General features: G+C 43.4%; 1 protein-coding gene across 1 annotated transcript in view; it reads right to left on the bottom strand.

Annotated features, from left to right (window-relative positions):
• The window catches only part of DISC1 (DISC1 scaffold protein), a 315,034-nt gene that overhangs the window by 194,415 nt on the left and 95,728 nt on the right, over positions 1–24,891 (bottom strand). The window contains 3 exon segments of the mRNA XM_039241275.1: positions 6,023–6,211; positions 19,444–19,546; positions 24,315–24,369. Coding sequence (XP_039097206.1) covers positions 6,023–6,211; positions 19,444–19,546; positions 24,315–24,369 — 347 coding nt within the window.

Raw genomic sequence — 24,891 nt, 5'->3', positions numbered from 1 at the left:
ATCCGCCAGACCCTTCAGCGTCACGCGCACCCACCCTGTTACAGAGAATCTGTTCCCGCTCCAAACAAAATTAGCAAATCAAAAAACTGCCTCTTGCAATTGGGTGTGAAATACGGTTCAAAGCATCACTGCCTTCCCACCTAGGGGATATGCGACTGGAGTATTGGGAAGGGAGTGTGGATAGCAAACAAGGACACAGGTGGAAAAGAAAGTAACAAGTAAGGACTTCTAAAAACTTATGCAGAAATAGAAGGAGATCAGAAGTAGTAGAGACCAAGGGAAAAAAATGAACAAAGTACAGATGCAATCATGGGAATACTAGATCAGAAGGGACTAGAGTAAATGAGGATTTAGTGGCCTCAGGGACAGTCGGATTCACTCTGGACCACAACGGCCTAACACAGAGCCTGGCATACATAAGGGTCAAATGAATCATTACTGAAATGACTCATGGAAAGATGAAAACGCTGTCATACGTGAAGGAACTGAGAGGCAGAGATCAGCTAAAAAATCAGTCATTCATCAAACCTTATGTTGTGATGCCTCTATGCCAGGTGCTACACAGATGATTAGCCAACAGCAGAAGCGAGATTAAACTGAGGCCTCCTTGATCCCAACATAGGCTTTTTACACCGTTGTAGAGAAGCCTCCCAAAAGGGTTATCACAATTTTTTGATAACAGAGGAAAGAAGTTCATTGCAAATTTCAACCATGGAAATTCCCAGGCAAACGTGGTTGCAGAGAAATACCCATATCAACAGAGATGCAATGATAGAAGTAGAGAAAGGGAAAAAACACAGAGAAAAATTTAAAATACAAATATGTATTTAATAGCAATCCTGATAAAATAATCATTTTATTAATAAGATTAATCAAATAATTAAAGATGTAAAAGCCAGCCCATGGAAAACAAATGGAGGAAAAAAGATGCCGAAATTTTTTAAAGGAAGCCTTTCTCCCTAAGCTCATATTTCTACGTTTTATTTTTTTTATTTTTTTAATGTTTATTTTATTTTTGAGACAGAGAGAGACAGAGCTTGAGTCAGGGAGGGGCAGAGAGAAAGGAAATCACAGAATTCAAAGCAGGCTCCAAGCTCTGAGCTGTCAGCACAGAGCCCGCCGCGGGGCTCGAACCCACAGACCATGAGATCATGACCTGAGCCAAAGTCGGCAGCCGAACCAACTGAGCCCCCCAGGCGACCCCATATTCTCTATGTTTTAAAATCTAAACAAACAGGGGCGCCTGGGGGGCTCAGTCGGTTAAGTGTCCAACTTCAGCTCAGGTCATGATCTTATGGTTCGTGGGATTGAGCCCCGGGTCAGGCTGCTTGCTTTCAGCTTGGGATTCTCTCTCTCCTCTCTTTGGCCCTCCCTGACTTGCATGCATGCTCTCTCTCAAAATAAATACATAAACATTAAAACCAAATTCAGCAGGTAAGAAATGAAGAACGGCAACTCTTAATAAAATAGATCAGTTATAACAATACCCTGTAATAAAAATTTTGTGAACGTGGCCTCACTCTTTCTTTCACCGCACCCTGTTGTCCTGAGCTCACCCTACTTGTAATGATGTGAAGTGCTGAACCGTCTATGTAAGATGAAGTGCGGTGAGTGAGGTAGGTGTGCTGATGGAGGCTTAGGCTACTGCTGTTCTTCTGAGGATTCGTCAGAAAGAGGATCATCTTCTTCCTGACAGGGGTGGATTGTGGGTAACTGAAACCCTGGAGAGTGAAACTGCGGTTAAGGAGGACTTTTTGTAGTCGCCCCAAACCGTAAATAAAAAACTGACTCCACTCCAACTTCATTACACTTAAAAACGGCTCCTTTGCCCTCCACTTGTTCTTACGCACTGAAAGGCAAATGAGTTACAGCGGAACCCAGCCCAGCCATCACTGCCAGTAAAAATGAAATCCTGCCATTTGAGACTCACACAGAGAACCCCCCCTTTACGTACTTTACGGACCCTCTACGCGAATTCCTGACAGCTTGGTGGGCCACAGATCCTGCCAGACTTTTGAGCTACATCTTTTCCATTGAGGCAGCTGGCGTAAAGTGGGGAAATTCATTAACATGCTAATGATGTCCTATTTAAAATTCTAGGCCTGATTATTCTGTGATTAAATCTCTCCCCTTGACGTCTGCTTCCTTTATATCTGAGTTATAGTGTGAAATCAACAATATTAATAAAGTACAATACAGATTACCAACTTTTACGCAAGGGATGGAAAAAGTTAGATAAATCTCAGCATTGTCTTTTTTCTGAAAAGCAGGTGTAGCCAACTAAAAAAGTTACTGATTTTTTTATCCCACCCTCCTTAAAAAAAGAAAACATTAAAATGCACAATAATTAAAGGTTTACAGCTAATCTCCATAAGTATTCAGGGGCTGAAAGATAGATATAGCCTTCCATTCTATTTCACTGTACTTAAAGTTGCTGGGAATTCAAACGTGTTCTCCGCAAGTCTTAAGAACAGCTGATAGAGGTGAAGACACACAGCCTTCCCGCCTCTTCACAGAGACTCTGTGTCACTGTGACAAAGTCAATGGAATCAGTGATGACTTCTGTCTCTCTTTGCCCTTGAGGACTCTAGCACATTTCAGTACTTTTTCATCATTCTGTTCTGTCTTCCCAACACCCCCATCTGAAAATCCCACTCAGACGAAGCAAGCCATCTTCCATGAAAGATAAACTTACCTCTGTTCTCACTAAATTAGAATGAATTTTAAGAATTAAAAAAAAAAGAAGAAGATCCAAGGTCTGGGTCTATAATTCAAAGAAAAGGAGTGAAGGAATAATATAGAAATAAAGGAACGTTTCATTTTAACATCTGGCCCCCGTAAATGAACAGAAATTTACGGCACATTTACTATTTTCAAAGACACCATGCTGGCTGGATACTGAGACAATACAAATGAAACTAACGACAGTGCTTTTCTTTGATCTCAGTCTAGGCAGAGACATAGATATAATCATATTGATCAGCAAAGCACTTTCCATCAGGAAGAGTTCTCTATACGAGACACACTACTAATTGTTCCCTAAAACTGCAAATCTCAGGTGCCTGGGTGGCTTAGTCAGTTAAGCATCCAACTCTTGATTTTGGTTCAGGTCATGAAATCCAGTCCCACGTTGGGCTCTGCTCTGGGCACGGAGCCTGCTTGAGATGTTCTCTCTCCCTCTCCCTCTGCCCCTCCCCTGCTTGCATTCTGTCTCTCTAAAAACAAAAGGAAGCAAAAAAAAAAAAAAAAAAAAACACCCCACAAAACTCTCCATCTGCTATAGAAACAGAACCCCTGGCTGGACTTGGACATGTGCATGACTATGTCAGCCATCTTAGACCGAACATCCCAGGGTACAGATGAACAGAAGAGCCCGGGGCCCTGACCATCATGGAGTTGCTCATCCGTTCCCAAATTGCTTTTTTCCTGGGTGCAGCTGTTCTGCAGCCAGAGCTAGAAATCAAAATCTGCTTTAAGAATCCTACATAGTGCCCATTTCTTAAATAGTCTTATTGTAAAATATTTCATCTAAGGATAAAAAAGTCAGCTCATGGTATATACCCACAACTGCATACTAGTCCTTTGTATTTGCTCCATATTTAAAGCTCTACATTTAGAGCTCCCTCTAAATTTTTATCTCTCAAAAGCCAACAAAAGACAGAACGTGGACTTTGGCCTCGTTTTATTGCATTTCGATGGATGAAAGCTTCAATCTGCTATGGAATTTATTATTTATTTATGTATCTGTCTCCAATTACTCTCATTAACCCAAGATTATTAATTGGGTTGACCCGATGCCAGTTCACCTCAGTTTGGTTAAAAATTAGCTTCAGCCTAAAGCACAGGAAAAGGGTAGCTGATCCAGCAAAGTCCAAGTTTAAAACATAAAGAACACGTTCACAACAGTAACAAGCCGTTTGCAATTTAGAAATCAGCAATGATGGTAACACTCTCTCATTCCATTTGTTTATGTTTTATTCTTCATTTTGAAAATACTTAGTAAAGTCACAAGGATGAGACTCAAAATATACCACATGGCTCTTTTTTCTTTTGAAGAGATATGAATGGCTTTCAAAAGCTCAAGTGTCCAAATGAAAATATCGATGGACTAAATCTTTCCAAATGTGTTTGCGTCTTCATCCTGAGATACAATAGATTCCCCGTTTTGTGCCAAAAATTCTGGAGTCACAACATCAGAAATTTCAGAGCTTTTACTGTTTATACACTTAAAAAGTCTACAGCAAAAATTCATTTAAAATATCCAATGATCGGGTCACCTGGGTGGCTCAGTCGGTTAAGCGTCCGACTTCGGCTCAGGTCATGGGTTCATGGGTTTGAGCCCCATGTCGGGCTCTGTGCTGACAGCTAGCTCAGAGCATGGAGCCTGCTTCGGATTCTGTGTCTCCCTCTCTCTCTGACCCTCCCCTGCTCAAGCTGTCTCTCTCTCTCTCTAAGAAATAAATTTAAAAAAAAATTTTTTTAAATTAAAAGATAAATAAATAAAAAATAAAATATCCAATGATCATTCAAGTCATGACTTTGTACAGCACATCATCACGACTTTGGAAAAAGTGTTATCATCTCTCAGTACTCTCATTCTATTCTAAGACTCAAATGCATTGTCTCCACATATTTGGCACAAAAGAAGGCTTGACCTACAAAAGTGGGGGGAGGGGAAAGACACGAAGCCCTCAGTCACTCAGCCACATTAGGCCTGTCCATCGCTAGGACACCATCACAAGGAACATCCTATCTGTGATTCAAAACGCTGTATCAAAACCTCTTTCTACAATTGACTAAGCCGTTAAAACAAAATTTATTTTTCTGCTAACTACTTTTCTATTTCTTTGGGCTTTTTTACAAATATTTTCTTAACATTTATTTATTTTATTTGGTCTTAAGTAGACATCTTCATTTAATTCAGTCTGTGGAGTATTTTCAAAGAGCCATATTTTCAAACGTGGCTACCTAAAATCCCCATTCTTCTCTTATTTCTTTTTAAATAAGCATGCTTTGTAAATACAGCTATTGATTAGTACATAGGTCTTTCAGTTTTCTAGTAAACAATATTTGTTTAGGGACCATGATATACTACATATGACCTCTGGCCTCCAGCAACTTTTACTTCCTAGAAGAAATGCAAGAGCGCACACGTGCACACACACACACACATACACACACACACCTCAAAATTTTATAAGTTCCCTCATTTAATTTGTACCACTTAATCATCCTATGAACTAGATATTATTCTCCTCATTCCACCAATGAAAAACCAAGTTCTAGCATCTAATATATTTTAAATCCGAATTTATTTTCCATGGTTTCATTCTTCATATTTGAAACAGAATCACTGTAAATTCTTTACATTTTTTTTTTTAAAGAAGTAAGTTTTCACTTTATCAATTCGGACTGAACCGGCAGCTTCTGAGATCATCCCTCAGGGAACAAACCTCAAGGGGACCTCAGTTGCTCTTAACAACGGGAACAGGAAAAGAGCACAAGAAAAGAACACAGTTACTCGTCCAACAGGCAGATACTTCAGCTTGGGCAGCACTGGCCTATTCTACACTGTTCTTCCTGGGGAAAAAAGCTCTCAGAAAGCCTCACACATAGAAGAGCCACTTCAGGGTCTTTATTCAGTTTTCTGAGTCACCCTGCTTTCGTCTCTGATTGTGCAAGCCACAAGACTGAGCCAAGGAACAAAAGGAACATAACTGTCAAGCAGAGGAAATTCTCAAGACTGGTGCTAAGGGAGGGATTGCTCTAAATAATCACAAGGCCATTAGCAAATCCAGGGTAGAGGAGGGGGGAGAAAAAACAGAAGAAGAAAAGACATCACATGCTAATAGCAAAACAAAAGCTGAGAAGTACTTCTACCCCATTTGCCAAGGCTCCTGCCAAATAAATCCTCCGGAAAAGCGTTGTGTGCTCCAGGACCTCCTTTCACAGGGACGCTCACATGAGGCACACAAGACAATCGGCACCATAGATACTTCTCCAGGCAACAGTGACTACTTACCATAGGCGGATTCACCCTGGTCCAGCTCCTTTCTCAGTCTGCTGTAATCTTCCTTCATACTTCCCAGCTTCTGGATGTTCCTGGCACCCAGCACCAGCATTTTGTCCAGGAGTCCCTCCAGCCCTTCCTTCTCTGATGCTAATGATCGCATCTCCTCTGTGAGCTCCTTGGCTGTACAGAAATGGTTTCCTGCAGCACATGGCAAGAGAGAAGGAGGGGAAACAAGTTTTACAGCATCCCCACACGTGGACGATTTAGCAACCACTAATGCGCACCAACACTACGGAGAAAGAGGGTTGAGCTACACAACTGCGTCCGACTGCGTGAATGGTCTTCTGTGGAGGAGTCTGGGAAATACTGACTATCCTTCTTTGACTTGGAAAACCCCCAATCTCTTTATCGCCTTATTTTCATTAAGTCTGCCGTAAAGTTCCCATTGGCCAATTCGCATCCCTGTGAAACACAGTGACGCAAAACTGTCCGAGTGAAATCCAGGGAAACCACATGCTATCACTCCATTCAAATATCCAAATGTCAGGGTGCCTGGGTGGCTCAGCCAGTTGAGCATCCGACTTCGGCTCAGGTCACGATCTCACAGTTCGTGGGTTCGAGCCCCACATTGGGCTCTGTGTTGACAGCTAGCTCAGAGTCTGGAGCCTATCTTCGAATTCTGTATCTCCCTCTCTCTGACCCTCCCCTGCTCACTGTCTCTCTCTCTCTCAAAAATAAATAAAACATTAAAAAATTTAAAAAGATAAATAAAATATCCAAATGTCGAAGAGGTAACATATTATAGGAGATCGGAAAGGGGCAAGCCATTGGAGTCAGACTGGACCTCAATTCAAATCCTGGTCCTCCTGTTACCCAACCTGCTGACCTTGAGCAAAGAAAGAGGCATGTGAAATTTCAGGGCAAACTTCTTACAAAATCTGACTGTGCTAACACCTGCTTCACAGGCGGCTTCAAGAATAAACATGGAATTTTGTAAAGCACTAAGTAAAATATATCACACATTGAATTTAGCAAGATTTCGGGATACAAGGGCAATATACAAAATCAATTGCATTTATAAATATCAACAGCAAGTGGAATATGAGTTTTCTTAGAAAGCCATTTACAAGATATTTTAAAACTCAAAATACTTACAGATACATTTAAAGAAATGTGTGGAAGACCTCCACACAGAAAACCATTTTTAAACTCCTGAGAGAATAATGAAAGAGGACTTGAAGGAATCAGAAAGACAGAATACTATCTATACATCTATTGGAAAACTAAGTGTTTTTAACATTTCTATTTTTCTCAAATTATCTATTCATTTGATACGATTCCAATCAAAATCTCATAATAGTCTTTTGTAGAAACTGACAAGTGTATTCTAAAATATAAAGGAAAATGCAAAGGATCAGCCAAAAAAAAAATCTTTAAAGTAGAATGAAGAGGAGATATATTACTTGATTTCAAAATAATGCTGAAGCTACAGATCAAGACAGTATGGCATTGGCATATAGATAAATAGACAAACAGATCAATGGAATAGAATAGACAGTCCAGAAGTAGACCCACTTGCACAGTCAATTGACTTCCAACCAAAGTACTAGAGTAAGTCAGTGAGGAAGAGACAGTACAATGGACCCTTGAACAACACAGGTTTGAACTATGTAGATCCATGTACACATGGATTTTTTTTTATAAATACAGTATTTCACTGCAAATATGTTTTCTCTTTCTGTGATTTTCTTAATAACATTTTCTTTTCTTGGGGCATGATCTCACAACTCGTGGGTTCGAGCCTCACGTCAGGCTCTGTGCTGACAGCTGGGAGCCTAGAGCCTGCTTCAGATTCTGTGTCTCCCTCTCTCTCTGCCCCTCCCCAGCTCATGCTCCATCTCTCTCTCTCTCTTTCTCTCAAAAATAAATAAGATTGTAAGAATACACTATGTAAAACCTATCACATACAAAATACGTGTCAATCAACTGTTTATGTTATTGGTAAGGCTCAACAGGATGCTACCAGCAGTTACATTTTGGGTGAATCAAAAGTTATACTCTGACTATGTGGGAGGCCAACACCTCTAATCGCCACATGGTTCAAGGGTCAACTGTATTTTCAAAGAATGGCCATAGAACAGCTAGCTAGCAAGATGGAGACATAAGAACCTTGAATCACAGTTCAAACCATACACAAAATTTCATTAGAGACAGATCACAGACCTACCTGTAGCAGCAAAACCCATAAAGCTTCTAAAAAGAAAATACAGAATACCTTTCTGACCTTGGAATAAGCAAAACTTTGGTTAGGACCCAGAAAATACTACCTATAAAAAAAATAGATAGTAGACTTCATCACAATGAAAAAAACCTTTACTCATAAAAAATACCACTAAGAAAATGAATAGGCAAGCCACAGACGGGGAGACTATATTTGCAACATGTTGATCTGACAAAGGAGTGGAATCCTACAACTCGGTAAAACACAAATGACCCCATGGAAAACCAGGCAACTGACTTTACAGGGTGAGATGTGCAGATGGCTGGTGGTCCTATGAAAACATGATGGTGGCTGTTAGTCACCAGAAAAATACAAATTCAAGCCACTGAGATTCCATTACAAAACCATTCAAATGGCGCAAATGAAAGACACCAAAGCTCAAGGATATGGACTCCTGTGCATAATGGGCGTTGTCAATGGCACAATCACCTTTGGACCCAAAAATTCTACTTCCAGGTATTTATCCAGGAGAAACGAAAACATGTAATCAAAAACAGTTGTCCTCAAAAGTTCATCGTGGCTTTACAAGTGATAGCCCAAACGAAACAAACTAAATGTCCATCAAGGGGAGAAAGGCAGACACAGGGGCACATCTACCCAATGGAATATTGTGCTACTCAGCAACGAAAAGGCCCAAGGGTCTCATACACACAGTGACTTGGGAATCCCACACACGAACAAAGAAAAAAAAAATGCAAAAGACCACATGCCACACGATTCCATTAAGTTCTAGCACAGGCAAAACAGATCCATGGTGAAAGATATGAGAACAGAGGCCATCTGGGGAAGGGGCCCAAGGATGGTGTTTCTGGAGGGATAAAAATATCTTGATAGGGCTGCAGATGACAGGGGTCAAAATTCACATAAGTGGGTACTGAAGATCTGTGCATTTCACTGAATATACATCAGACCTCAATAAAAAGGGGGAAATTTTAATATGAAACTTAACACTATACATTAAGAAGCATATCACATTAATGAGCACTCCATAAATAATAGTTATTGCTATCAGACAGCTCCGTGATGTTTCCGCAATCACAGCCACAATCCTCTTCTCCTCCAACTCTCACCACACCCCTAGGAGGGAAGCCAGGCCTGAAATGAACCCTATGGTTTTCACGTGTTAACATCTCTGAAGTGGCGATGTGTCTTACAGTTGCTATCAGGCAGGAGGTGGTCTGGATGAAGCTCCTATGCGGGGACTGTCCTTCTTGGTGGCCTCGCGGACCGTCTGCAGTCCCCCCACGTTTCAAAGTACAAACCATTTTAAGGACCACGTGAAACCTGGTTATTGCCATCTCTTGGAATGGGTTTGTAAGATCGGGAAAGCACCATCATTTAAAACTTGAAGAAAGGTGTTACAGCTTGGCAGAAACCTACAGAGCCCTATAGAAAATAATAGTTCATTCTTAGAGGAAAAAGACTTGCATCCCCAATAGGTTCACTGCTGCAGAGGATGATAACATGGAAGAAAAAACAAAAAACAAAAAACACCTGAGCTCTGACCACATGGAACTGAAATGTGTTTCAGGGGCGCCTGAATGGTTTAGTCGGTTAAGCGTCCAACTTCGGCTCAGGTCATGTTCTCAGGGTTCTTGGGTTCAAGCCCCTCGTGAGGCTCTGTGCTGACAGCTCAGAGCCTGGAGCCTGCTTTGGATTCTGTGTCTCCTTCTCTCTCTGACCCTCCCCTGCTCACATTGTCTCTCTCTCTCTCTCTCTCTCTCAGAAATAAATAAAACATTAAAAAAATGAAATGTGTTTCAGAACCCTCAGACCCTGAATATGAAGACATTTTTGGAAAACCTTAAGTGATTAATTTTCCTTTTGAAAGAGTGATATGTGACTTTTCAAAAGCCTAAATACATCTAGAAGAACTATTTTAATACATATAAAATACAAACTCTAAGCCACAGAAAGCATGGTATCATTGTTTAGTTGATAGCAGTTTTTCTTTCTTAGTAGTGTATAAAATAACAGTGCATTTCATGTTCACTAAAATACAAGTTGTTATCGCTGCTTAACAATCAGGAAAGCTGAAATCTAGAGAAGAAAAATATCTTGCTGAGGTTACATAGCAATCAAAAGGAAGGCAGGTTTCCAACTCAAACAAAGCTCCAGAATCCTTCTTAGGTACTATAAACTATGCTGTTTCCTTCTTTATTATTTATAGGCAGATTTCAATCCGATATAAATGGGAGAAATGTGACAAAATGTTTTCCTAATTTAAAGGCATTCTGAGGGGCGCCTGGGTGACTCAGCTGAGCATCTGACTTTGGCTCGGGTCATGATCTCCCAGTCCGGGGATTCGAGACCTGCATCGGGCTCTGTGCTGACAGCTCAGAGCCTGAAGCCTGCTTTGGATTCTGTGTCTTTCTCTCTCTCTGCCCCTCGCTGTCTTTGTCTCTCTCTCTCTCAAAAATAAACAAGCATATGGGGCGCGTGTGTGGCTCAGTCGGTTAAGCGTCCAACTTCGGCTCAGGTCATATCTCACGGTTCGTGGGTTCGAGCCCCGCATCGGGCTCTGTGCTGACAGCTAGCTCAGAGCCTGGGGCCTGCTTCAGATTCTGTGTCTCCCTCTCTCTCTGACCCTCCCCTGCTCACGCTGTCTCTCTCCCTCTCTCAGAAATAAACATTAAAAAATTTAAATAAAATAAAATAAACAAACATTAAAAAATAAATAAATAAAGGCATTCTGGACCCCCAGCTCATACATTTCTGTCACTGTAATCCATAGTGTCCAATTCCATGATTGGATAAATATCTTTTGAGATGCTGTTTATTGGCTACCACAATAGTGGGCAAATACGGAGAGAACAAGGCACCCCCTGCTCTCTGGGAAGTGCCATTAAATAATGAAGAGAAGATGTAGTCTAGGAAATGGGCAAATATACACTGGAAGAACTCAGAGAAGATTGTTCCAGAAGGGGAAACAGAGGCAGGTTTCATGAGGAAAGAATGTTCAGGTTTCCAAAAGAAACGGAAATGTGGTTAGAGAGCAAAGGGCTTGCCTTCAGACGGTGGTAAGAGGCATGTGGCCGAGATGGAGACTAGACCCACAGAGAAGTTGGATTCAAATGGTAGAAGGTCCAAGATGCCAAGCTGATGGGCTTGACCCGTTCAGGAAAAACAAAGTCCGGATAAGGAGTGTGGGCTGTACTTCCACAAGCTTTGAGCTGTAAATAGCAACACAACGAAATCATTTCCTGGACCTGTGATTTCTCTCCTGAACAATGACCAAGTTAGGGCCGCTGGGGGATGGGGCCCCCGTGGAGTCCCACAAAGAACCCCGAGTTTGGGAAGTAGAGAGTTTCCATTCGGGAAGATGAAAAATGTCCTGGCCCTGGATGGTGGTGATGTTTGCACAATGATGGGAGTATACCTAATGCCACTAAATGTACACTTAAAAAATGGTTAAAAGGGCAAATTTTATGTGTATATTTATTTTATCACAATAAAAAGGTATCTTTAAAAAAAAGAAAAGAAAGAACCTCAAGGGACATGCCACGCCATGTTCCATGGGTGGTTTGGGGAAGAGCAGCCCAGAGGTGTGACTGCCTCCAGGCAGGGCAGCCATGGGCACAGAGAGGTGCTTTCAAATGTCCCTTCCGTGGCTGGGCTCAGGGAGCCCCAACCTTTCTGCTGGGCCATATTTTCAAGCAAGAGAGGTGACAAAAAGTGAACTGGGCACCAACTGTGTCCCCAGAGACACCAGGCAAAATACACCCCAGTCTGCAATCTCCTCTTACAAACAGTTCAGGGAGAAAAGACCTCTAAAAACAAACCAGAAAAGACTACCGAGGGCAAGTGCCTGCATACAAGCTTTGCTGGATTTACAGGAAATGCATGCTCAGATATCCCTGCAGCTCATGGAAAGCCCTAGAGACCAAGCACCTTAATAAAACATGAGAGAGATCATTAATTAAAACCTGGGTCCCTTCCTTGATCCTGAGGGAAAATGCATAGTGACAGACGTGTAAATTTTATATATATGCAGAAAGAGTGTGAATTCCCAGAGAGACCGTTAATATTGCAACCGAAGCCATGATAAAATGCTACGCTGCCCCCGGTGAATATTTTATAAGCATTTTGGTCTCAGATCCAAGCCCATGAGGTAAATCCTGCTTGATTTAGCCCTCTCATTACCGAAACTGGCCAAGAGCTCTGTGATGGAAATACAGAAAAGTAAACGCTGATCCCTGAAGGAAGTCCCATCAGTGACCCCGTGACCCCAATCTCTGTGACTCTAATTGGCCCTTTCCGAAATGCCACAGGAGGATTTGTGCAGATGAAGGTCCCGCCTTCGCCATCATCCCACACATATGCCTGCCTGGTCTTCAGCAAGAGAACAGTGCTTGGGCCTTCGCAGAGAGTTTATAGAGCACCTGTCGAAATATTTTCCTCGACAAATGCCACAGTTAAATACCTCCAGGTGAGGGGCACCTGGGTGGCTCAGGCAGTTAAGCATCTGACTCTTGATTCAGGTCATGATCATGCAGTTTTGTGAGATCAAGCCCCACATTGGGATCTGCACTAACAGAGGAGAGCCTGCTTGGGATTCTCTCTCACTCTCTCTCTCTCTCTCTCTCTCCCTTAAAATAAATAAATAAATATTTAAAATTTAAAAAACCCTCCAGGTGAATCCCAAAGCTCAAACTGATTTTACCCACTCTGTTCCCTCTAATTTTATGATTTATCCTGAACCTAAATATCTGCCTCCTCTACTTCACAGTATCTGAGGGGTATTTTTTTGACGTCATTTTTTGAGAGTCTGATTTTACAGATTACAGGAATCTTGTTATAAGAATGGTCTCACTTAACCTTCCCAACAAGCCAGGATGGGGACCTTATAATGACATTCCCTGATTTCCAGTTGAAGAAACTAAGACCCAGAGAGTGACCTTCCCAAGGTCACAAAATTTTGGAGTTCTAGGATTCCCACAGGAGGTTACTGAACTTGAACTGGGTTCTTCCAACCTCCCATAAGGTGCAAATACAGCTCAATATGTCACTTGGTCAAAACGGGAAAATGTGGCCACAAATCACCTATAAAGGGTGGAAGTGCAAAGGGAGCTAGGGAATGAATCCTGTACTCGGGCAGGCTGTGTCACCCAGTCCCTAGGCCTCACGTGACTTCAGGAGGAAGCCACACACACACACACACACACACACACAGCATTTGCATAGGCTGCAGACCTTTCTATCTGTAATGATCCTCCTAAAATTATTCACATTTATTTACCCAAATTTCAGCTATCCTTTACTAGAAAAAAAAAAAAAAGAAAGCCAGTGCTGAAAATTCTCAAGTTCCAAAAGTAATAGACTCCTACATGGTTTTTTCTGACACAACATCATATCTCTTGAGGAACTCCAAGCTCAAGTACACATGGTTCTAACAGCTTGAGAAAGCATGGTACCTGGTGAGGGGCTAAATATACAGACAGACAATGGCCAGATAATTTCTAGAAGGAGCACTCAGACCCACAGCCTGCAGCAACCTGCCCAGGAAATGAACCCCCATATCCACAATAACCAGTCCAGGACCCAGGCTGCTATGAGGCAGGCTCACCAGAAGCGGATTGCTATTTCTAGTGACAGTCCAGGAAACGAAACTGTCACTTCTGTAACAATTGGTCCAAGATGGCCATGATTTTATTAATGACTGACAGCTTTCTTAATTTTTGTCCCTGCCTCCAATTTAGGACTAGCCAGAGAAAGCCAAATATGCTCCCCTAAACAATTGCACAGGATGCTGTAATTAGGCTGCTTGTAGATTCCCCAGCGTCCAGTCAGAACGCACCAGAAGCCTTCCCTTTTCTCCACTACAGAGTTTTCCCACTTTTCAGCCTGCCTTTGAGTCTCTGCCAAAACACAGGTAGTGGTGGCTGACTCCCTTGCTGTACTGAGCTCTGAAATAGCTTTCACTTCCTCTCATTTGGTGAGTCTTGTTTATTTCCACACTGGACAGATACCATCTTTGAAAAATCTTTGCTGGGCCTATCGTCTCCTCTAGCCATTGATCTAATTTTTTTTATAGAGAGCAAAACATTTTGTGCTTACATGGAAAATCTAGTTGATAGCTAGATAGGCTTCCATTAAGACACCAAGGTATTTGAAGTACAGCTAATTTTTATTCTCTATAAAGGAGAGGTTGAATTGGATAGAACCATCGTTTAAAAAAAATTGGCTTGGAGTACCAGAAACATCTTGATATGCTACTTAAGAATAAATGATTATCTCAACTATTTGTTCCTTGGAAACAAATAACGGGAGGCAGGTGGGAAAGAAAATATACCACAAACCAAGGGAAGACTCAAGGGAGGTGTGAAAATAACAGATTCTGGGGATCAGCAATCAACAAATAAGGTCTATTTTTTCTTAACATAATTAGTCTTCTCACCTATCTCCCAAGTGCCGGTCATTAGTCAAAGCCCCCCAAAAAAATAAGGGAGTGACTCAACAGATGGACGCCATCAATAACAGTGGATGATACAAGCAGAGAAAGGCTGGAACCAGAAATACACACACAACGTCAATATCAGAGCAATATCAGAAGTGGGACTAGAGAGAGCCAGGCTTTGATCCTAGCAGAGGGGAAATGGTCAGAGCATGGCAGGCCTCATGCCGGATGAAGACTGGGATGCTAATCGGGTTACAGAGCACAGATGGCGGTAGAGCCCAGTTACAGGACCTGGGGACCCATCGGAGGACTGGGTCTCAGCGGTGGAGCAGACCCAGAGGCCAACATGCAGGAAGGATGCTGAGTCTTACATGTGGGTACCACACCACTTAAATGCCTTCTGTGTCTGGGCCTGAAAAGTCCTGGGAATTGAGGGAGCATCGAAGAGGCCACCACTACAAGAAAGAAGGCATGTGCGGGGGGGGGGGAGGGGGGGTCACGAAGTGGGGGCCTGGACTGAGCTAAGGCACAAACACTCATCCCTAGAAGCCAGTGCTCAGGGGCCCAGCACAATTCTAGAGAAGTAGATAGGCCTGAACTTCTGATGTTGACATCTTAGCCACAGAGCCCAGCTCAGCCATACCCACTACACATTTTCCAGAAGATGGGGGGCCATCCCCCCACCTTGCCTCTCAAGCAGCAGCCTAGGAGGGGGTCAAAGCAATCAGTCTGTGGGGCAGAGGACAGAGTTTTCAGGGAGGGTACAAAGAGGTTAAGAAGTCCTTCTCTGGGCTGGGCTACACCCCCCCCCTTTTTTTTTTAGTTCAAATTTTTATTTAAATTCCAGTTAGGTAAGGGGTGCCTGGATGGCTCCGTTGGTTAAGTGTCCAACTTCAGCTCAGGTCATGATCTCACAGTTCACAGGTTTGAGCCCCGCGTCGAACTCTGTGCTGACAGCCCTGAGCCTGAAGCCTGCTTCAGATTCTGTGTCTCCCTCTCTCTCTCTGCCTCTCCCCACTTGCATTCTGCCTCTCTCTCTCTCTTTCAAAAATAAATAAACATAAAAAAAAATTAAATTCCAGTTAGTTAACATACAGTGCAATTCTGGTTTCAAGCGGGTCATCACTACATCCAACATGCAGTGCTCATCTCAAGTGCCTCCTTAGTGACCATCCCCCACCTGGCCCGTTTCCCACCCACCTCCCTGGGTCAACCCTCAGTTTGTTCTCTATCATTACAGCCTCCTGTGGTTTGTTTCCTTCTCTCCTTTTTCCTTCCCATATGTTCATCTGCTTTGGCTCCCGTTTCTGAAAGTGGATTCTCCGGCCCCAGTTGAGTCTCCCTAGCTGTCTGTGCCCAGGCTTGCAGATTCCTGGGCAAGAGGAAAGGCCGGTGATGCTTTGAGTCATGGACTCGTAAGGTTGACCTAGTAAGCAACAATCAATAACGAGAACAGAGTCTGATATCTGAACGCTGCCGGAACAGACCCCTAAAGCCTGAGGCACCAATGCCGACACCAGGTGGCAGGCAGAAGCCTCGGTGGCCCTAGATGCAGGCTAAGAGGGCAGCAAGAAAAATACAGTTGGAAGCTGGAAGAAAGGGGATCCTTGCCACATGGTGACAGAAAGTCTGGCAACATTACCAATGGAAGTAATACAGAAAACCCTCCTGGGGCGCCTGGGCGGCTCAGTGGGTTAGACCTCTGACTCTTGATTTCAACTCAGGTCGTGATCTCACGGTTTGTGAGATCAAGCCCAAATGCGGGCTTTGCACTGGCAGCACAGAGCCTGCTTGGGATTCTCTCTCTCTCCCTCTCTCTCTGCCTCTCCTGCTTCCACATGTGCACACTCTGTCTAAATAAATAAATAAATAAATAAATGTAAAGAAAAACTTCCTAATAAATTTAGACATACGGCCAAGGAGATGCCAGATGTGCCCACTGGCTTCCCATCACTGCCTAGGATACACTGCAAGAAAAGAGAAGCTAGTTCAAGAATACATTGTTCCATATGAAGGCGCTAGGACTTGCTGAACCTGAAAATAAAACTATTTTCTTCTTCCCAGCTTCTGGAGATAGCAAATGATTCTCGAAGTGAGAGAAGGTCTCAGTCCACAGATCACATCAAGGGTGGGAAATCTAACACAGTGAATCATAGAAACTTTCAGACAGACAGAAGCCCCCCCCCCCCCCCGGGAATCTTAACTCTCTTCATTCAAGAGTGCATCCAAGAATCCCAAGGGCAAATCCTCACGGTCCTCACAGATGGCCCAAAATGGAGGAAGGCTTCTCTCAGAGAGGTGTCTCATGGCTTTTGTTTGAAGGAGTGAGGGTCTGCCATTCTCAATGGCCCGGGGAACACCTCATGAGGAGAGCCCAGTGAGAGCCAAGGGCCTGGATCGTCCTCAGAATACGGGAAGGTAAAGAAGTGAGCTCCCATCCCAGTTAAGTCAGGTCATCCTTCCTCCGGTTAGGCTTCCCCGATGTTCTCAGCTGATCAAAGAACTAAGCGCAAAACCCAGGCCCCTAATGCAATATACCATCTTGAGAATTTTCCTTGGGATTCTAAAAAGAGATTGCTTACATCTGACGGAGGGATATCTCTGTCGCCTGAGTGATGCATCTCCTCCCTCGGGCTTAACAGAGACACAGCCACCTGTATTCCTCAGGAAGATACATGGATTAAGAAAGGCAAAACCACTAACTCAGAAGCAAGATTGTGCTCTATCTTCGCTTTTTTTCTCTTAGCAAATGGGGCCATAATTCCAAGTAAATGGCATGTGAAGCCGTTAAGAGCCAAGCCCCACATTCACATTTCGATGTCGCGCTGGTTGTAAATAATACGCCTGGCTGCACCAGGAACCAAATTGCTCGTTAACTGCCAACATTAGTTGTTTAATGATCTGGAGAGCAGAAGCTGCCAATTATTGTATTCCTTCTTAAAATGCCATTGAAAACCCATACATGTAATTATTATACCTTTTTTGTTAAATTTTTACGATTCTTTTTAATCTGCTGAGCTGGAGGCTCACTCAACCTGTGAAACGCAGAGAATGCCTGAAGGACGTCATGACGTAACTGGGTTAAAAATACACTTATGGCACCTGGACGTGAGCCCCTGCTCTGCCACCACGTAGCTGATGGAGTAAACTTAACCAAAAGATATACCCCAGGGCCTCAACCTCCTGATCTGCTCACTGGGACCTCAATATCTTTCCCACCTACCTGACACAGCTGCTGTGAACATAGACTAACATAGCAGTACAGAGGAGAGGTGCCTGGGTGGCTCAGTCGGTTAAGGGTCTGACTCTTGGTTTCAGCTCAGGTCATGATCTCACAGTTTCATGAGTTTGAGCCCCACAGCAGCCTCCGAGCTTACAGCATGGAGCCTGCTTGGGATTCTCTGTCTCCTTCTCTCTCTGTCCCTCCCCAACTCACACCATCTCTGTCTCTCTCAAAATAAACAAACTTAAAAAAAAAAAAAAACAATGCAGAGGAAGGTTTAAAAGCATTATTCAGATGATAGGGTAAGATACTATTTTCAGGTTGTGTTGGTTTTTTTTTTTAAATATTTTTATTTATTTCTAGGAGAGAGAGAGACAGTGTGAGCAGGGGAGGGTCAGAGAGAGAGGGAGACACAGAATCAGAAGCAGGCTCCAGGCTCTGAGCTGTCAGCACAGAGCCCAACACGGGGCTCGAACCCACGGACTATGAGATCATGACCTGAGGGAAAGTCAGACGCTTAACCGACTAAGCCACCCAGGCGCCCCATTCAGGTTGTGTTTTTGACCTACTAATTAATGGGAAAATATGATCCTTTTTTTTTTAATTTTTTATTGTCTTTATTTTGAGAGAAAGAGAGGGAGCAGGGGAGGGGCAGAGAGAGAGGGAGACACAGAATCAGAAGCAGGCTCCAGGCTCTGAGCTGTCAGCACAGAGCCCAACACGGGGCTCGAACCCACGGACTATGAGATCATGACCTGAGCAAAGTCAGACGCTTAACCGACTGAGCCACACAGGCACCCCTGGAAAATATGTTCCTAATAACTACCAGGTTAAGGAGGGATTATGATCCACTGAGAATCCTCCAGAAATCTAGTATCTCTGACTAGAATGTTAAATCGAGTACATCACCTTGTCTCATATCATCGTTCTCTCTTCCTATAGAAAGGGGCGACCACATCCAAAGCCTCATGGAGCCTCTACAGATACATGATACTGTACAAACATCTGCTAGGATTATATGGCACATGGGGTAGCTCTAGTCTCTAAACTGGTAAACAAACAGAAACTGGAAGTCTAAACCATGGTACCTACACAGATAACTTATTTTTTATTATATGTGCATATGCAGTTTTATTTTTAAGTTTATTTTTTTTTTTGAGACAAAATAAGAGCATGAGTGGGGGAGGGGCAGAGAGAGACTCCCAAGCAAGTTCCGCGCTGTCAGCACAGAGCCCCACGGGGGCCTCGAACTCACAAACTCACGAGATCATGACTGGAGCTGGAATCAAGAATCGGATGCTCAACAGACTGAGCCACCCCGGTGCCCCTGTGTGTATGTAGTTTTAAGAGTCTTATCTATCCCTTTACAAGGTGGCCATGGTGCCCGTGTATTATTTCATGAGTTTTAGCTCCACTTCCCACAAAAGCTCTGAAATGTCCAAGTGTGACATAAGTAACAGGTAGAATGTTACTAAGGACAAAAGCCGTCCTTATTCCACACAACTGCTTTAGAGTCTCTGTTCAGTTACCTGAAGCGGCCAGCAGTTTGGCTTCAAGCAGCGCCGGTAGTTGGGTTTCAATATCATTGACTCTCTTCCTGAGAGTGCTGCAGATTCTCTCACTCATACACACCTAGAGGGAAAGAAATGGCCATGAACCATGGTTTCCTCAGGTAAAAATCAGAGGGCAATGGAACAGCCGGCCAGAGATTTCTGGGTTTGCAAGGAATTACGAGGGGTGGTAAAGAGTAACTGAAGGAGAGTTCTTTAAAAGCAAGCAATGTAAACAGAAAGCAGTAAGAGGAAAGAAGCGGGTAGGGGAGATGGAAAGAAGGAAGGGGGAGGAGCATGGAAGGGAGGGAAGACGAAACGAAGCAGGCATCGGCACACTTCAAGCATTAGGTCCCATACCTTCACCACATCCAAACGCAAAACTGACAAGAGTTAACACACCAAAGCTCAACCACAAAACTAGAATAACCTATTCCCTCCTCAGGGTTACTCCCTCCTGAAATACTCTTGACCCAAGTGACTTGGCCCACTCACTCCCTTCCGGGCTCTGCTCACACATCCCCTGGGAAGAAAGGCCTGGCTGATTAGCCATATATGATAGCAACAGCCTCAACGCTCTCTCCCCTTTCGCCTTCACCCTGCATGATGGTTTTCCATAGTGTCTTCTCCGGCTGACACTATTTGTTTCTGTTCCTCAGTTTTTCTAGAATCTCTGTCCACGAAGATGCAACCTTTCTGTGAGCAGGGGCTTGGCTCTGTGGCTGGTACACAGTAAATAGTAAGTAAAGGCGTCACAGCAATTAAGGTGAAGGGCAGAGTGGCAGCCTAATTACTAGTAGATGTTGTCTAATCAAACTTTAAGGGCAGATACTTGCTGGCAAGTCAGATTTGAAAAATAAACAAGGAGGGGCGCCTGAGTGGCTCAGTTGGTTAAGCGTCTGACTTCGGCTCAGGTCATAATCTCACAGTTTGTGGGTTTGAGCCCCGCGTCAGGCTCTGTGCTGAATGCTTGCTCAGAGCCTGGAGCCTGTTTCGGATTCTGTGTCTTCTTCTATCTCTGCCCCTCTCACTCTCTGTCTTACTCTGTCTCTCATAAATAAATAAATGTAAAAAAATTTTTTTAAATAAATAAAAATATGTTGCTTAACTTAAAAAAAAAAAAGAAAAATAGACAAGGAGACCTCAATGAGCTTTACAATTTTTATTATGTATTTTTCCAGGAGGCTCCAAACACTTCCTATGTTTTCTCCTTGCTCTTTCAAAGATAGCAAAAATCTTAAAGCTCACATTCTTTTCTGAATGTCTTAGGTTATCTTTTATTTTCTTTGAAACAGAAACGTCACATTTCTTTTCTTTTGTTAAAAGTGAAAACCTCATATTCAATTGATATCTACATTCAGATGAGTGAGCTACCTAGAAAAAGATCCAGTTCGACAAAAGCATACGGCTCAGTTGAATAACATGTGTGTACAGAGACATTTTGGGTGTTCCACTAAGGATGTCACCTAGAAACATCCCCCTTTTCTTGCAAAAATCTGATTCCATTGGAAAACTAAAATTAACCCACTTGGGTTCACAGAGCCCAGAGAAAATACAAAATTTAATTCCCCAGAAGAATCTAGATCTTGCCAGATACCAGCAGCTTGAATTGTTGTGCTTATCTTAGACTGAAATGGAAATTATTTTTGGAATCAAAGCAGACCTCACCCATCCTGCCTACAACATGATACTATTTCTTTCATGGCCTTAAATGTTACTTTCCATTAAGCAGCTGTAATTTGCCAAATCTCTTTACAAAACTCGTTCTCTGGATGGAGGCGACAGCGTGGTGGCCTCCACACCAAAGCTGGAATCAGCAGGGATGAGCGTCCCCGTGTCCCAAGCGATTAATTCCTAGACCCTCACAATGGTCCTGAGATTTGTCAGGAGTCAGAATTGGATGTTAAAAGGAAGATGTTCTGGATTCCTCCCCACAGCCCCCAGTCTCAGGTTGGCCCAGTGCCTGACAACGGGCTCATCCCCTTCCATCCATCTAAGAATGTCATCGAAGGTCCGAGAACATTGCTACTAAGTCCTAACACCTGCCGTAATTCTTACGTCTCATCCAATGTCTGTCCAGTCTTTCTGATTTTGGTTAACAGTTTCTGTTAATCATAATTGGGCTAGTTTCTCCTTTGCTGAGCAAACCTATCCTTCAAGCTGTCACTATAAATATGAAAGAGCTTCTCTAAATCTTATTAAATTGCAATGTACCTTCTCTCAGGCGCTGCTGGATGTAATCTAATATCTACCCATCTCCAGCTATTCCATTCATTTCCGACTATTTCTTCCATCTCATTTATCCCTTAATTACCTGGTTTGGGTAACCAGAAGAGTCAAAGAAATTTAATGAATGAAGGAAGGTTCCATCCCTCTTTGGGGGAGGAAGCAAAAGAATATCAGGTCTATCTAATATCTAATACACTAAAGGAAGTATTAATATCTATCTAATACACTAAAGGAAGAAAACTGTGCCAAGCTGCAATTTTTACCTCAAGGTCCTGAGTCAGTCACACCCAGAGTATAAAGTTGCTTTTGTGTGACTGAGCAGTTTTGTTCCAATTCTGTGTGGACTTCTCCATGTCCCCCTTACACACACACAATCATGGCTGTGTGCACGTACATAACCACCTCTATACACACATACACACCCCAGAAAATCTGCATCTCCATTTTATTTCCAGGTAATATTGGACCCTGAGGAACTCATTACCAAATGGAGCTTTCAGATTTACATTTTAAAATCTTAGCTATGAATTCCTTAATCTTACAGAAAAGCAAGGGAATTATAAGTTTTTCGTAAATGCATTAGAGCAAGTATGCAAACAAAGCCTATCACTTTCGGCATTTGGGCAAATCCAAGAGCTTTCACGGTAGCTGGAGATTATCAACAAAACCCACCGTCATCTGCATGTGTTAATATGCATGTTTGCACAGTATAAAATGTCCTGTAAAACACACTCATACCTAAACCCCATGTGTATTTTCTCATTGGCCCCCTGCACGCACACTGCTGGGGTAGGGACCCATTCAGATTGCACACAGCAAGTTCCGATACTCAATAAACCCAAACCCTAGAGTACTTCTGTCTTTTAATTCTGCGCAAAACTCAGGATGCACCTGGGGCGCCTGGGTGGCCCAGTCGGTTGAGTGTCCAACTCTTGATTTCAGCTCAGGTCATGATCCCAGCTTCCTGGGATCGAGCCCTGCACTGAGCTCCACACTGAGTGTGGAGCCTGCTTAAGATTCTCCCTTTCTCTCTCTCTCTCTCTCTCTCTCTCTCCCTCTGCCTCTCTCTCCCCCACTGGTGCTTGCCCTCTTGCTCTCTCAATTAATTAATTAATTTTTAAAAAAGAAATTAGGATGCTCCTGCTAAATGGCACATAGTAACATCAGAAAATACGGGAGAAGGAATCCTCCTACCCCCGCCCCTTGCAGGAAACTGCGGCCCCTCCTCACCCCCCCCACCCCCGCCACCAGTGGCTCCACCTGGAGGTCCCCGGCAGGCGTCCCCAGAACATGAATCCTAGTCGGCAGCATCACGGAAATATATACGGTATGCCCTCTAGGCTTGCCCTCCTGCTTCACATGACAAAATGGGTATACCAAGTCAGTCTCCCTTGAGTAGGAAAGAAGGTCTCTCAGCCCCTTGTAGCATGAGAGCCCATGAGAAAAGCCCTTTACCAGGGTCTGCCGGGGCGATTCACCTCCTTGCCCGGCTCTGAATGAAGCACTGCCTCGAATCCCATATTGTCTTCGTTAAGCAAACCTTCTAGTAGGCCACAGCTACCCATCAAACTGTCGCTGTGTGATTTCATAGCAAAACCATTTCATGGTTTTTTGGTTTGGTTTGGTTTGGGGGTTTTTTGGTTGGTTTTTTTGTTTGTTTCTGAAAACAGACACAAACACTGAAAACAAAGAGAGCCAGAATAACTGTGGACACTTTTGCCACCAACGCGCCCCCAGTCTCTGCTCAGCTATGGTGATCTGCAAACCCCTCGGCAGGTCTTCCTGACCTCCCCCAGGCACTGAAAGTGAGAAAACATTTCTTACAGGCCAGTGGACTCTCATCTGCTTTGTTCTTTGCTCTGAAACCCATTCTTTTTTTACACTTCTGGCCTTTTCACCACCCCCCGCAACCCGGCTTCCAGCCCTAACACAAATAATCAACAATTCATACCCAGTTCTGTGCCACACGTGTAGTAATTCAGAGTAACTGATCCTGCTCGGTCACATACAACTACCTCTGCAGGGAAGGATTCCGTTTTGTAAACTGTGGTTATCCTAACTAACCACGACACGGACTGTTTAATCGAATTGACTCTGTGCTCCCAGGGAATAATGCAGGAGTGCACTCTCCCCACACCAACCAAGGGCCAGATATGAAGTATATATACATGGCAGTGACCATAGGCAACATGATTCTGAAGTCAACTTAAAAAGTTTAAAACACAAATACCCACTGTGCCTTTCTCCAAACTTGTTTGTGAGGATCCCTGAACCCTGTCCTCCTGGAAGAAAAGCAATTAATTTCTTGGGTTGCTCCCATCCCAAAAGCCTTTTCTCACAAAGGCACTTGACAGAACCCAGAAGCACTCATTTCTGTCCCCTAACACTGACAGTTCCTTGTGAAGGAGCTGAGGGACCACAAGCCGGGACCTCTACCATGGGAGCAGCCCTGGCTCCTGGCTCTTTGGCCTCATCGCCCAGCCTGTAGAACGGGCTTTGTAAAGCCTACACTTCTTCCAGGGCCAACAGCTAGACATGAAATTCCATGTGAGCCAGACATGACATGAGTTAAAAGAAAACTTCAGAGACTTCTTAGAAAGTGGGCATATCAAGGTACTTACCTTAGCGGTGAGTTCCTTAAGTGACAAGTTGAGGAATTTTACTTGTTCCTGGAGGCTAGAAGAAATAGAAAGAAGACATTGGTGTCCTTGGGATCATAGTTCAGTACCACCAAATATAGGAACACTGGGAAACAGTGAACCTTCCATCAGCCCAAAGGCTCAACAACATGGGAGCTCAACAACGTGGGAAAGATGATGCCAGATTGGTTCCATTTGACCGTGGAATTAACATGATGCTGGGAAGCAGATTTCTCCTGCCTGATTATGCTCCACTGAGGCTAGTCCTCAAATCTGTTAGTTCCATAGTACACATCTCCATAGTGCATGGACAGGGTGAAGGAACAACCCAGATGTGCTCCTGGCAGCAAAGGATGAAAATGTACACAGGATGGTCTACACAGGGTGGCATTTCACAGGCAGTAATCAAATACAATCTATGCAGGTACACTGTGCAATCCAACAAATGTGCACAGAGCGCTGGGTTTAACAGAGAGGTGGAGCGTATAGGAGATACATGTATTTCAAGTACATCTGAAATAGATTATCTTTACTCTCTTTAGCCTTGTCCATTCTTTTT

The sequence above is a fragment of the Hyaena hyaena genome, unplaced genomic scaffold (assembly GCF_003009895.1).
Source record: "Hyaena hyaena isolate Hyena2069 unplaced genomic scaffold, ASM300989v1 scaffold_193, whole genome shotgun sequence".
Lineage (NCBI taxonomy): Eukaryota > Metazoa > Chordata > Mammalia > Carnivora > Hyaenidae > Hyaena > Hyaena hyaena.
Note: the sequence above shows the minus strand (reverse complement) of the source record. Positions and strands in the feature narration are given on the sequence as shown.